General features: G+C 35.7%; 1 protein-coding gene across 1 annotated transcript in view; it reads right to left on the reverse strand.

The window, feature by feature from the left end:
• The window catches only part of elovl6 (ELOVL fatty acid elongase 6), a 66,397-nt gene that overhangs the window by 4,640 nt on the left and 48,347 nt on the right, over positions 1 to 13,410 (reverse strand). The window contains exons 3-4 of the mRNA XM_088923193.1: positions 13,175 to 13,326; positions 415 to 877 (exon numbers count right to left, since the gene is read on the reverse strand). Coding sequence (XP_088779319.1) covers positions 450 to 877; positions 13,175 to 13,326 — 580 coding nt within the window. The 3' untranslated portion in view covers positions 415 to 449. The remainder of the gene's footprint in view (positions 1 to 414; positions 878 to 13,174; positions 13,327 to 13,410) is intronic.

Consider the following 13,410-nt stretch of genomic DNA (forward strand, 5'->3'; position numbering starts at 1 on the left):
TTTTTACTTTTGTTTTTGGTGCAATATTAGATATCTTAACACCAAAATCGCAACTTGAAATAAAGTGTGTAATCTTAATGGAACCATTAAATAAAAAAACAAAACATCAGCCTCCATCAAGTGCTAGTAACTATATCACCTGTCATTTTCTGTTGTTGGCATAAAATAATTTAATGCAGAGCCTGAAGATTGGGTGTGGCAGTTAATCTTCTTTTTTTGTTCTGTTTTTATACTGACACAGCGAGTCTCTGACCTCCTTTGGGAAAAGGCTCACACACTGGGTGAAGACAAACTTGCTGTTGGCACATGAGGAAACATAAACTGCGCCAGATACAGCTCGCTGGACCAATTGCTACAAGAGCCACTGCTAACAAAAAAAGCCTTCTTCTCTTGTTGCCATCATTGGTACCGTACCCTGAGCTACTGCTGGAGGTGTTCTTGCTCCCTCCTCATGCAGACTTGCTCATGTCTTTCTTACTCTTGTGGATGTAGGCTTCAAAGAAGAATTGGCAGAACAGCACAAAGTAGCTGAGGTACATGAGTGAGGACCAGACAATGTTCTGCACATGGGACGGGCACTGGCCTTGTTGCATCCAAGAAAAGACCAGGTAGTTTACCACGCAGCCCACCACCATCTGTGTGATCTGCGTCAGGGTGATGAACATGGCGAACTTGCGAGAGACCCGAAAACCGGCCGCTCGCAGGGCGTAGTAAGAGTACATGACAGCATGCACCAAGTAGTTCATGGTCATGAACCAGCCTCCTCCAGCCACCATGTCCTTGTAAGAGTACCAGGAGTAGAGGAGTACAGTGATGTGGTGGTACCAGTGGAGGAAGATGAGCTTCTGTTTCCTCAGGATGATGAAGATTGTGTCCCCTGCAAGAAAGACAATCTCAGCATTGTTGAAGATATAACAACAAAAACAAGCAACCGGGAGACATGAAAACCTCTATCACATAATGCAGATCTTAAAATAAATCAGTAAATATGCAAAACAAAGCTTTTGAAGTAATGACATTAACACAAATATTTTTTCATAAAAATCCCTCATTAAAAAATACATTCATCCTGAAAAAATACTTAGTGTTCTATAATCTGAAAAGTAGGTATTCCAAAGGATTTTCCTTACTATAGATACATTGATAATAAATATACGCTTAATAAAAGTGTTTGAACCTGTGAGCTTTATCCCTTGACTGTGTAACTGCAGCATAATTGACACAAAACAGAAGTTTTACTTGTAGACTTCGTTTTATCACTAGACACAACACTAAATTCAACTGCTGAAGCAAATTCTCCCTTCCCCAACTGATCTACTTTGTCTTGCTGGTACATATTGGCTGCCTTATGTTACCTAGGAGCTTGGTCATCTTTAATGATTACAGTAGGTCCCCTCCTATATGTGAAGAACTTTGTGGCAAAAAGTGTTATACAGTACATATTCAAACAATTTTTGCTATTAACAAAACTCGGTGCTCATACAGTACATGAGGAAAATGCACTAATGTTTTCTTTTAACATACTTTGCTATGAAAATTATTGCTGATTTGCGATATTCTGTACTGTTGCCTAAATCTGGTATTTACTGCTTGATTATTAGTTTCCATTATCACAACTGTTTTTGCTGGTACAACTCAGTTACTCTCTCATATGGTATATGTGACATTTCATCACTCTGTGCATTTTATAGCCATAAATGTAATTTATTGATACTATCAAGTAATTTTTTCCTGTAGCACTAACCATCATTACTTGAAATTTTAAGAGTGTGACATCATATGATTATTGCTCTGAGACATCTACTGTAGAAATGCATTTTCACTAGGTTCTAACTTATAGTATACAAATATGCTCAAAGGAAAATTTTCAAGAGAAAATACTCAAAAAGAGCATCTACTGTAACATTTGAATTAAAAATGATATGTAGATTACTATTCTGAGTACTTAAACTTAATACATGATCATTAAAAGTCAGTGTTGACATATTTGATCACAATATAACACAAGAGAATAAATCAGAACAAATTCAGATTTTCAGATTTCAGACATAAAAAGAACTCTCGCATCCATTCTTAATATCTAAGCATTGTGACAGAGTAGATAGCGCTTGATTATAATTAGGTTTTGTGTGGACATAAAGTTGGATCCTATCAGCTTATAAATAAAAACTGACGATATACTAATGAAAAACCCGACCCAAAGATAACAAAAATATTCACTGTCATTCAGCACTTACAGTGACTTGCAAAAGTATTCAGACCCTTGCAAATGTTCTTGCTTTAAATCTTTAAAGTCATAACTCTTTGAAGTAGGAATTATACTCCACACATTTAAATAAGACCCCCCCCAAAAAAAACAAGTAACTAATACGGAAGAAAAATGCAAAAAACATGATTGCATAAGTATTCGTACCCTTTGCTGTGGTAAACCTTAATTAATTAAGGCGAACAAAATTACCTTGACAACAGTTAGTTAATTGGTTTCTGTCGGTATCCAAAAATAGTGATCCACAATATTTTAGAGAAAAAATACCTACATGTCTCTGTGCATTTCCTTATTCAGGTAGTGGATTTCAAGCAAAGATTCAACAATGAAGACAAAGGAGCTTTCAAACTAACTTGGGGATAAAGTTGTAGAAAAGCACAGACCAGAAAAAAATTATGCAAAACTGAAAGTCTTCATTAACAATTTAAATTGATATCATTGCACCCAAACACTGCCTGTCAAGCCCTCTTTAACTGAGCAGCCAACCAAGAAAGAAACTGGTGAGATTAATAGAGTTAGAGAGTTCAATGGCTAAGATGGGAAAAATATGCATGAGTCAACAATATCTCAGTAACTTCACAAAGTTAGCTTGAAAGCCAAATCCTACACTGAGTTTGCAACAATATTTAAATGACACTGCACACATGTGTCAAAAGTTTTTATGGTCAGAGAAGGCAAATTGGAACTTTTTGATCAAAGGGGTGTTTCAAGAGAAATTTCGGAGGAAGGTCAGATCCTAATCTCATCTACATCCACATTCCTAAGTATAAAATCTTGCCTGCTGAGCTTCCCTTTGCATATATTTCTTGCACCTTTCCTGCTATCTCATCTTCACTCTTTCAGCAGCTCCCAAGCTCATTCCTCAAGTATGTGTGTGTGTGTGGGGAGGGTTGGTCACCCTCATCCTTACAGTTGGGTTGCCGTTCCATCAGGAGCTAGGCTGGTTACGCCAAACATCCTCGAATACATCCTCTTACCGAACTAAGTAAAAAGTTAATGTACATCTGACAGAACCTCAAGATAGTAAGGAAGTAAGGATGAAACAAAATTAGGATGAAAAGAACCTAACAAAAGCAGCTGTAAATCACATGCAGGGCAGCCCTTTTTAATGCCAGTTTTACATGATCTTGAGTCCAACACAATTTTCTAAGAGAATGTCTGAACAGTGCTGAAAAGATAACACAATGTGCTGATTCTTGTGGGCAAACATCATATAAATAGCACAATAGCCAATGTTTCATAATTCATTAATACTCTTCTGGTAAAGAGGTAAAGAGCATGGCAATACCCATTTACAACATACCCCATGTGCATTTAATTTCAGATTCCCTAATTCTGCTTAAATGTCAGCAATGTCTTGCTTTTCAAAAATGAGTCTGTGTGCCCACTTCAAGTATTCTCTCTCAACATAATGGTGACCTGACTGGAATGTTAAGACTAAAATGGGATACTATCTGCCAAGAGATAAAAGCATTGTAGTTTCAGAAAACAATGATCAGTGTCCTGTGGGACAGCTCAAATGTCACAGGCACGGAATTGTTATTCTTACAGGACACTTACAAAATCATTATTGGCCATAGCACTTCAAATAAAGTACTGTGATTTGGAATTGCAATTACTTTCTTAGAGGCTCAGCTGCCAGAATAAGAAACTGTGATGGCTAGGGTATGAGCAAATACAATGAAGCAAAGCAAGTGTAAAATGAAAATACAATACATTCAGTGAACCTTGAGTTATGAAGTATGGATCAATTGGCTGGCGTTACTTCATTATTCTTAAAATGTCTATTTTAATTTGGGTGCAGGTGCGGTTTTTTTCTTTTTTTTCGTTACTGTTTATGAAGATATAGTGAATATACAGTGTGTGCAGTTTTTCATACCAAAAACTGAAAATGTCTGCGGTCTAAAAAGAGCAGGCTTCAGTGCTGTTTGGCAATGGGAAGAAAACAAAGGCATAAGGATTGAATAAAAATAAAATTAAGGAGAGAAAAGGTAAGGAAAATATATGGAATTTGTAGTTTAAAATTTAATTTTGTTAGATGTCAGTAATCCCTTAAATTAAAATCATAGACCACCCAGGCCGCATCACTCATTAGACATATTGACACCAGGAATACAAAGGTTTAGGAAAATACCTATTTTGCGTATTCCTGGCTAGTTGTGTACTGTTTGGTTTAAGTACTTTGTATAACTACACACAATGTTTTATTATACAACATTTCACCAACTTTAGGTTTTTGGGAATTCACATCTCTAAAGATCTAACCTGGACTGTGAACACTGACTCTATCATGAAGAAGGCTCAGCAGCGCCTTTATTTCCTGAGGTGCCTCAAGCGATGGGGGATGCCAGTACCTGTGTTGGTGAACTTCTACCGCTGCACCATCGAGAGCATCCTCACCAACGGGATCACCGTGTGGTACTGCAGCACCTCTTCTCGAGAGAGAGAGGCACTGCAGAGAATGGTCAATATGACCCAGAAGATCATCGGCTGTGGTCTCGCCGAGATTAAACAGCTCTATGAGGACCGCTGCCGTGGTAGAATTCTGGCCATCACAGAGGACAGTCATCACCCCGGGCATGAGCTCTTCACCCCACTGCCCTCAGGCAAGAGATATAAGAGCATTGCACTGCTTGTGGATAGAAGCTATTGAAGAATCTGGTGGTCAGAGACGGACTCTGACCACCAGATTCTTCAATAGCTTCTATCCACAAGCAGTGCGATTGGCGAACACATTTAGCCACCCCCCTCGGACCACACCTACACCATCACCATCTACCTCATTATGATTTCTTATTTATTGCACATCTCCAGTCATTGTTTACACGTCTGTATTGTTTACATTCAAACTGTCTACATGTTTACTTGTACATTGTTTACTGTTTGTTTGTATATTGTCTTGATGCACTGTTTGCACTTTGTGTTTTTACACTTGTTTTACAATCGAGAGACTTTCTGTAAGTAAGAATTCCATTGTACCAGTACATGTACCGGTTACATATGGCAATAAAGTTCAAGTTCAAGTTCATTTGCTCAATTGATCTTTCATCGAAAGTAATTTACAGAGGATTCAATTAATTGCTTGTTTTTTGACAATATACAGTAATTTGTAACTATGCATACAGATGAGTTTTCTTAAAACAATTTGGATGAGGTATCTTTGTCAAGGATAAAGAAGCCATGTTGCTATCTGGGATTTAAAAGAACAGACCAAAGGTCTAACCAACCCACCACAGTGCTGCCTGACTTGCTGAGTCTAAAGAGCTATCTAGGCTGTTCTATACAATTATAACTATTTTCACATGCGTAAACTTGTAACCATTGTAAATCTGTATATAAGCCTTCTGTGTACAAAATAATGATATCTTTATATTATAGCAACAAGTTACCTTTTAACTTTTAGTGCTAAACTACACACATTTCTGTGTACTGTGCATATGATTTTTATTTTGATTTTTGTTGAATGATTTTGCAGCATGTGTTAGAAGTTGTGAATCTGGCAAAAAATTCTAGTGTACATGATATTTTCATCATATGCCAATTTGTCCAGTATGTGTTATTTAGCTGCAATGATTGTTTATATACCTGTAGTTATATAATTTTTATTTGTGGATGGATTTTGATTTAGAAGCAATATATCTTAGTATTTACAGTAGGTTTTATACCAAAAGACTTATTTTTTATTAAAATGGTATCACATTGATTTAACTCCATCTATGTATCAGTCAGAGTTATTTTGGTACTGTATCTCCACCTATATACTGTAGGTGTAAATAGTTTTGAGGTGTTTTGAATCTTGCACATTTTTTTAATTTACTATTTTATTCAAATGCTAAATGCTTTACCAGCTTTGCACACTGACCTGGTGCAATTTGTTCTGGGTTTAAGGTCTGAGGAAAGTTTCCTTGTAAGATTTCCTGTAACATTCATCTCTGTTCTCCTCTCTTTTAACAAGCTTCACAATCCTATCTGATGAGAAGAACACATTATAATGCTGCCACCACTACACTTGACAGGAGGGATGGTGTTGACTGAAAGATACAATATGTAAGGTTTTCACCACATGCAACACTTTGTATTTAGATCAAATCTTACCTGATGACAAAACCCATTTTGCCCCAGTATTGTTTAAATCTATTCTTGGAAGCTTCATGTGAAATTTTAGATGGATTTTCCACTTTGCCATACAAGCCAGCTTAGTGGACTAACAGCGACATTATTGACACATGAACATTTTCTCCCATCTTGCCACCTAACATTGTAACTCTTTCAAAGTCACCATTGGCTCAAAGATATATTCATGGATCTTGAAATGCTTTTAAGCTCCTCTACTACTCAGTACCTTTACAAAACTTTACCCCTGAGCTGTTTTGAGAGATCCTTAGTCTTCATAGTTGAAACTTTGCTGGAAATTCACTACCAGACTTAGTAGTGAATAGTAGTGAGTAGTTTAAGGCCTAGACTAGGACCTTAAACAGATACACTAGGTTATTTATCCTGAAATAATGTGAAACTTCTAATACAGACAAAAGCCATTCTTGTACTTGTGTGGCTCCTTAAAGTAATTGTGTGTCTCTCCAGTAATTTGGTATGCCACAGCAAAGGATTTGAATTCTGCAATCATGGCTTTTCCATTTTTCTTTCATAGTAGCTACGGTATTTACTTTTTGCTTTTTTGGCTTTCAATGTACAGTATGGAGTAGGTTGTATATATAACAAGTATGAATTGAACTTCAACGTGTCATGACTTTAAAGTAAGCAAAGGTGGAAGAATTTGAATACTAAATACTTTTGCAAGGCAGTGCAGCTGTACTGTTTTTGCAGATACAATAACCTGCTTGATTGTACATACTTACAGATCGTAAATGTTGCAACACTATATTCTGAAAGAGCATTCTATGTGTTAATAGCTTTATCTCTACTGTACCTTATAAAACAGCTCTAAAAATTAAACATTCATCTGAAGATACAATGTAACTCTATAAAATCAGTACCTTCTAAATGTGATGCTGAAGACAAGTCTGAATATAGGAGAGGTGCCTATGTAGACATAGGGAGAAAAGTCAAATTATTGAAAGCTGGTTTAAGGGCCTATAACAGGGCAGTTGTCGTGACAGGAGTTTGGTTTGACTGAAGCATCTAGGGAACCATGTAAGGGTTAATTGGTGATGAGAGATCATGGCAAAAATATGCAAGTGGTTTTGTACTGTACGTATTTGCATGTGTAAGCAAAACAGTTGCATATGGAACAGCACATGTCCAATAATAAACAACTGGCATCACATCATATGCTTAGAAATAGTTATGATTAACATCTCCCTCATTATGAGCACACAGCTGTATCCAAATCAGCCTATCCAATAAGAGAACTGTTGCCCTGATTAGCAACTAGTGCTCTTAACATAGACATAAGTTTTTTTTTCAGAATGTCAGAATATTTTCTTTATCAGAAAATGGAATGTAAAACAATGTACTGTAGCTCAGTGTACACTTAAAGAGAAGGACTATGCAGTGAGTTACATTTTTGCAATTATCTTTAATTTGATCTTCTGCTATCTTTAGGTCACATTTGATCATGTAAAATGTATTTCATGTAATGAAAACAATAGGACATTATAATATGCTTTTTGTGAAAGAGTTATATCCTGTGTGTCATTGTAACTTTCACATTTTTTACAAACTGTAGGTGGAGTATCAAAAGTATCAGTATATCTGCAAAAAACTTTACGTGATTATGAGTAGTTTTATTTGCAGGTATTACCTTAATCACATCACTGCACTGCTTTACAAATTGATAATTGTACACAAACTCCTAAATCATTTCCATCAGTTTCCATTAGGAAAGTACTGTTTTTCCTAATCTATTAAATTATCCATCAATCCATTTTTTAAACTGCTTCATCCAATATAAAATCGAGGGTAAGCTAGAGCCTATCCTAGCAAGCAATGGGCACATGGGAGGACACTGCCTAGGTGGGATTTCAGTGCATTGCAGCACACACACAGACACAAACATGCACACACTCACAACAGGATTAATTTTCCCAGAAGCCAATTAACTTACCAGTAAGTCTGTGGGAAGAAACCAGAGCACTCACAGAGAACCCACTTGCAAATTCAGAGAACATACAAACTCCACATAGATAGCACCCCAGGAACAGGGACTGAACCCAGAGCACCAGATGCTGCAAGGCAGTAATGCTAACCACTGTGCCACTGTACTGCCCCTTTTAAACTAAATGTAGTACAAATCTTGGGTATCTGCATTTAATACACGTAATACCATGCAATTGTTTACCCAATGACAAATTTACAGATCTTGAATGTCTTAAGCTAATGCTCAAGTCTTCCCTGCCATACCTAGCTTGGTGTGTTGTATGTTTTCTAACTACAATTATCAGCAGATAGTTTGAATACATTAGAAAGGAGAAGATACTTTTATAATGAATATAAGCTCTTATACTGATTTTACAGAAGGTCTTATAAAAAGGTCTTGGCAAGAAACTTTTACCAGGAAATCCATGTTTTACAGGTGTAAAGATGTTTGACTTACATTATTTAATGCAAGGATGTTGAGTCCTTGTCTGCCAGGGCAGATACAGTATGTCTGCAGGTTTTCTTAGAATTTTTTAAGCCACAGCACATAAAGTGCTGGACAAAAGCTGTTAAAGTGGTTCAGTTAAGCTAGTAACCAGGTATTTTAGCTCATTAAGTGCTGAGATGGAATGAAAACCTGTACATACAGTACATTCTCAGGATTGGACAGCCCCGTATTAAAGCAGGTATTAAGCAGATACAATAATGCTGTGAGATTTAAGATGCCAAACTGTTTAACTAGATTTGATGCTGGTGTCCATACTGTCCTTCAAATGTTTTAAAAGGAGATATGTACAATTTCTACATGTTCATTTTTTTGGCTATTTTATTTCACACTTAAACTCATTTTAGCTCGCCTGAGCTAAAATCCAGTGGATGTGCTAACAAGGCATAGTGTACAGTGTAAGGAACATCAGATATCATATCTTTCATCTGGAAGACTGAATCTCTACATTTTCTGTGACAATACGTCGTGGTGGATCAGTTTGAAATCCCATATTAGGCACAAACCAGCAGTTCCCAATTTTCATCAAAAAGAGAACCAGCTATTTTTGCAGCTTTTACAAACTACTCCCTACAATATGAGCTCTAAAAAAGAAAAAAAAATGTATTTCTAAAATGAATTGCAGCAAAATAAAACTGTAATATTGATTATAATACACTTAATGCTGTCTTATTTTATAGTTGCCAGAATCATTAATAAACCTTTTGCTTTCCAAAAAAAAGTATAATTAATATATAAGGTGCAGCTGATCTACATTAGCATTGCTCTTCAGCTGCTGTCCCTTTGTAAAAACTCTGCTCTTTTGGCTTCCAGTTCAGCACGTTTCAAAAGTTTCAGATCACTTGTAACACATCCTTCTCTGGGGTAGCGTGACTTGATGGACCTGCAAATAAAACTGTATACATAGTACCTATGCAACTAACTCAGGCAAGATCAATCTGGTGCTTCCCTACCCTTCCTTGTGATCATGTAAATCTTTCACCCATTTCTCCCTTTAGTTTTTATAACCCTGTATCTACAGTAGGTGAAGGGTATCTTAGTGGATAATCTTTGGCCAGAGGTTGAGAATATAAAAAGTAGGCAGTTTTTCTCTGACAATATGACACAGTAACCTTCAACTCCAGCTACCCTACAATATCACTATTCTTCTAAAGTTCATTTCACCCAGTAGCAATCACGCAGCATCTACTGTACGGTCTCCAGCCTAATGCTGCAGACCCCTTTGTCTGATCTTACTTGGTTATGTAGTTGGGAAATCAACTCTCTACAAGTGTTGCTGATTTCCCTGATTCCCAGTAAGGATTACTGTAAATACACAACCATTTGTCAGAGTGATGACACTGATTCCAGAGCTTTCTTCTGACTTCATCAATCCAGAGTCTTGTTTCACCACACGCTGTTTCTTAATCCTCTAGCTTTCTCTCTGTCTTTGTCTTCTACCAGTCCATACATACTACCACTTCCACTCTCACTGCACTAACTTGTTTTCCACAGCTGTCACCCCATCCTGTTATTCTGCGTTTTAATGTCAAAACAATTGCCAATAGTAAATATTTTTCACTTCCAGAGTTAAATGCAACCAAGAAAAAAAATAATTCATATACCATATATAGTATACATATATTGTATATAATATACATTTCTTTAGATTACAAAAGGTTTAATTCACTTTAGATTAGTTTTTATTAAAGAATACGGATTGTAATTGTAGACTTTTTTCATTCAGCATGGTTATTTTACAAATGTCTGCTATTTTGCTAAAAAACTTAAAAAGTCGGTCTTGCCTAACCAACATGTTACAGTTCCTTGAAGAAGCAACAACAGTAATACATACAGTATGGCATATGATATACTGTACTGTATTTAGAGTTTAAGAAGGCTTTTTAATAAAGTTCCCAATAAAAATAATTCTCAAATTGCAGGTGGTAGAAATTCAAGGAAACACAAGTTTTTAGATCTAGATTTGGTTATTAAAATTCGGGATACATATAAGGGGTGAATACTCAAAATGTAGTGCTGCAGGGATCTGTAGTAGGGCCTTTGCTATTCTTAATTTATATCAAAGATCTAGGCTCTGGAATAGTTATTAATCTGGTCAAGTTTCCAGATGTTACCAAATTAGGATGAGCAAACACTGGAGAAATAATAAAATTCAAAATGATTTAGATAAAATTCATCACAGGGCAAACAACTGGAACATAACGTTGAATGTAGACAAGTGCAGGGTGTTGCATGTAGATAGTAAAAACATAAATTATAAATACTAAATGGAAAATACTGAGCTAGAAATGGCCACTAGTGAAAAATGTATTTATGGTGTTTAGGTGTTTAAGTTGATACGTCATTTACATTTTCTAAACATTGTAGTGCCGTTAGTACAAAGACAAACAGGCTAAGATATAGAGTTAAAAGCATATAATTTAAAGTCATGTTAAAATTGTATAATGCAGTAGTAAGGCTTCATTTAGAATTTTGTGTACAATTTTGGTCACTATATTATAGGAAAGTTATTGCTGCTCTGGAATCCATCCAGAAAATAGCAAACAGATCTATTCTGGGCCTTAGGGGAAAGTATTACAGTGATAGGATAAAGGAACTGAACTTTTTTTAATCTGGAATGGAGAAGAAAGTGAGGGGGCCTGATACAAGTATTCAGTCCCCAAAGGCTTAGATAAAGTCACAGCAGATTTCTTCAGAATGAAAATAGAAACAAATCAATTGGTACACGTGGAAATGTGAAAGTGCATTTAAAACTCAGAAAAGGAGGCTCTTTTTTACCAATAGATTGTGGGAGTATGGAACAAACTACTCAGCCATGTTATTAAGGATGATACAATTGTTTTTTTCAAATGTCTGAAAGAGACCCTTCAATCAATTAATCTCTATCTACTGTACCAAACACGCTAGATGGGCAGAATGGCCTTCTCTCGTTTGTAACGTTCTTGTTTTCAGACTACTAACAGACATGATTAAGACTTTTTGAATTTGATAACAAAAACATTCAATTCCTGCACTACTTGGAAATAAAGGTACTATGGTGCAGGAACACAATTTGTAAGTCATTAAGAACTGGCTCTGGCCACAGTGTCATTTGGGAACCGCTGTCATAGACAAAGGTACTTTTACTGACTGATTTCATTTTAACTAACATTATGCCATTGTATAAACAACCAGCATGATATAATGAACACCTCCATGTGATAGTGGTATTTCTGTATCACATTAGGAATGGATTTCCTTCTTACCTTTCAAACTTACACACATAAATTAAATTTACCCAGATGTACTTAGTCTTTTGCTTCAGAAAAGTATCTCTTAAGCTTTTCTCTCAAACATACCATATATGAAAAAAAACAGTCTGGTTTACATAATTTTCAATTGGAGTGTACATATTTCCTTTAGAATTTTACATGTACAGTAAATATCAGTAAAAAAATTAAGTTTCTTTTACTAAGATTTAGGCTGCTGCTATTTGATTCTTTATTCAGGTCCTTCTTCTTGAGCATGAACAGTATTTTCAATTTTCCAGTTGGCTGGCACAAACCTGTTTTGATATGAGCAAGAGCATAATGTCCTTCCATCCCTTAAGTACATCTAAAAAGATAACATCTGACCTGATTGATATGGTTAAGTGTTTCTAACCCTTTTAACACTTTCAATTCAGCTAAGCTGAGTTTGCTCCAGACTGAGTATAGGTAGTATATTAATGATAAAATATTATATTATTAATAAATTATTTAATAATGCATATTATGTACAAATAAATACAATTAAATACAATATATGATTAATACAATTGCTCTTGACTTTCCATCTTCTAGATTGATCTCTAGATCTAATTGGCTAAAATCACTTGTTTTATTTAGCATTCTTTTAGAGTCCTTCCTACCTGAATGGATAGGAGCACATCACTACTGCCCAATTTAACCCATAGTGAGCCCATTGATCACTAAATATCTAGATATGCTCTGGAACAAAATCACTTCCTGTTTTAAAGTAAGATATTGAATGAGAAAACCATATTGCACTTGTTCTAACATCCCTAAAAGGTGCCCTATTTTATGTATGTCAAAAAGATTAAATTGTACTGCAAGAGCACTGTACCTTCAGAGAAATTTATGCAGTAACATTAAAACAAAAAAGGAAATAGTAAAATGTTTATGTAACTTAATATGTGCATCAAAGCTCATATGTAAAAAGTCTCACAGGATGTTCACTTCATGCCTATTGTGACCTATGAAATTCAAACTTAAAGTCTGACAGCATTATGATTACATGACAACTCAAACAAATGAATGTTTACTTACCAAGTTCAGGTGCTTTACTGAGGACAAAAGCATAAGCCCAAAATTTGCTGACTGGTCCATTGTAGAAACTCTGATCACACACAGACTGTTTCAGCCCTTTGGCCATCAGAATATATACCATGTATCCTCCAGTTCGGACAGCACCAAAAATACTTAAAAAAAAAGAAAAGAAAACATATTAAAAGTGGATTTACATGAACTGAAGAGGATGTTAAAAACATATAAATAAAGCCCAG

This window comes from Atractosteus spatula, chromosome 1 (genome assembly GCF_055471065.1).
Source record: "Atractosteus spatula isolate fAtrSpa1 chromosome 1, fAtrSpa1.hap1, whole genome shotgun sequence".
In the NCBI taxonomy this organism is placed as follows: Eukaryota; Metazoa; Chordata; class Actinopteri; order Semionotiformes; family Lepisosteidae; genus Atractosteus; species Atractosteus spatula.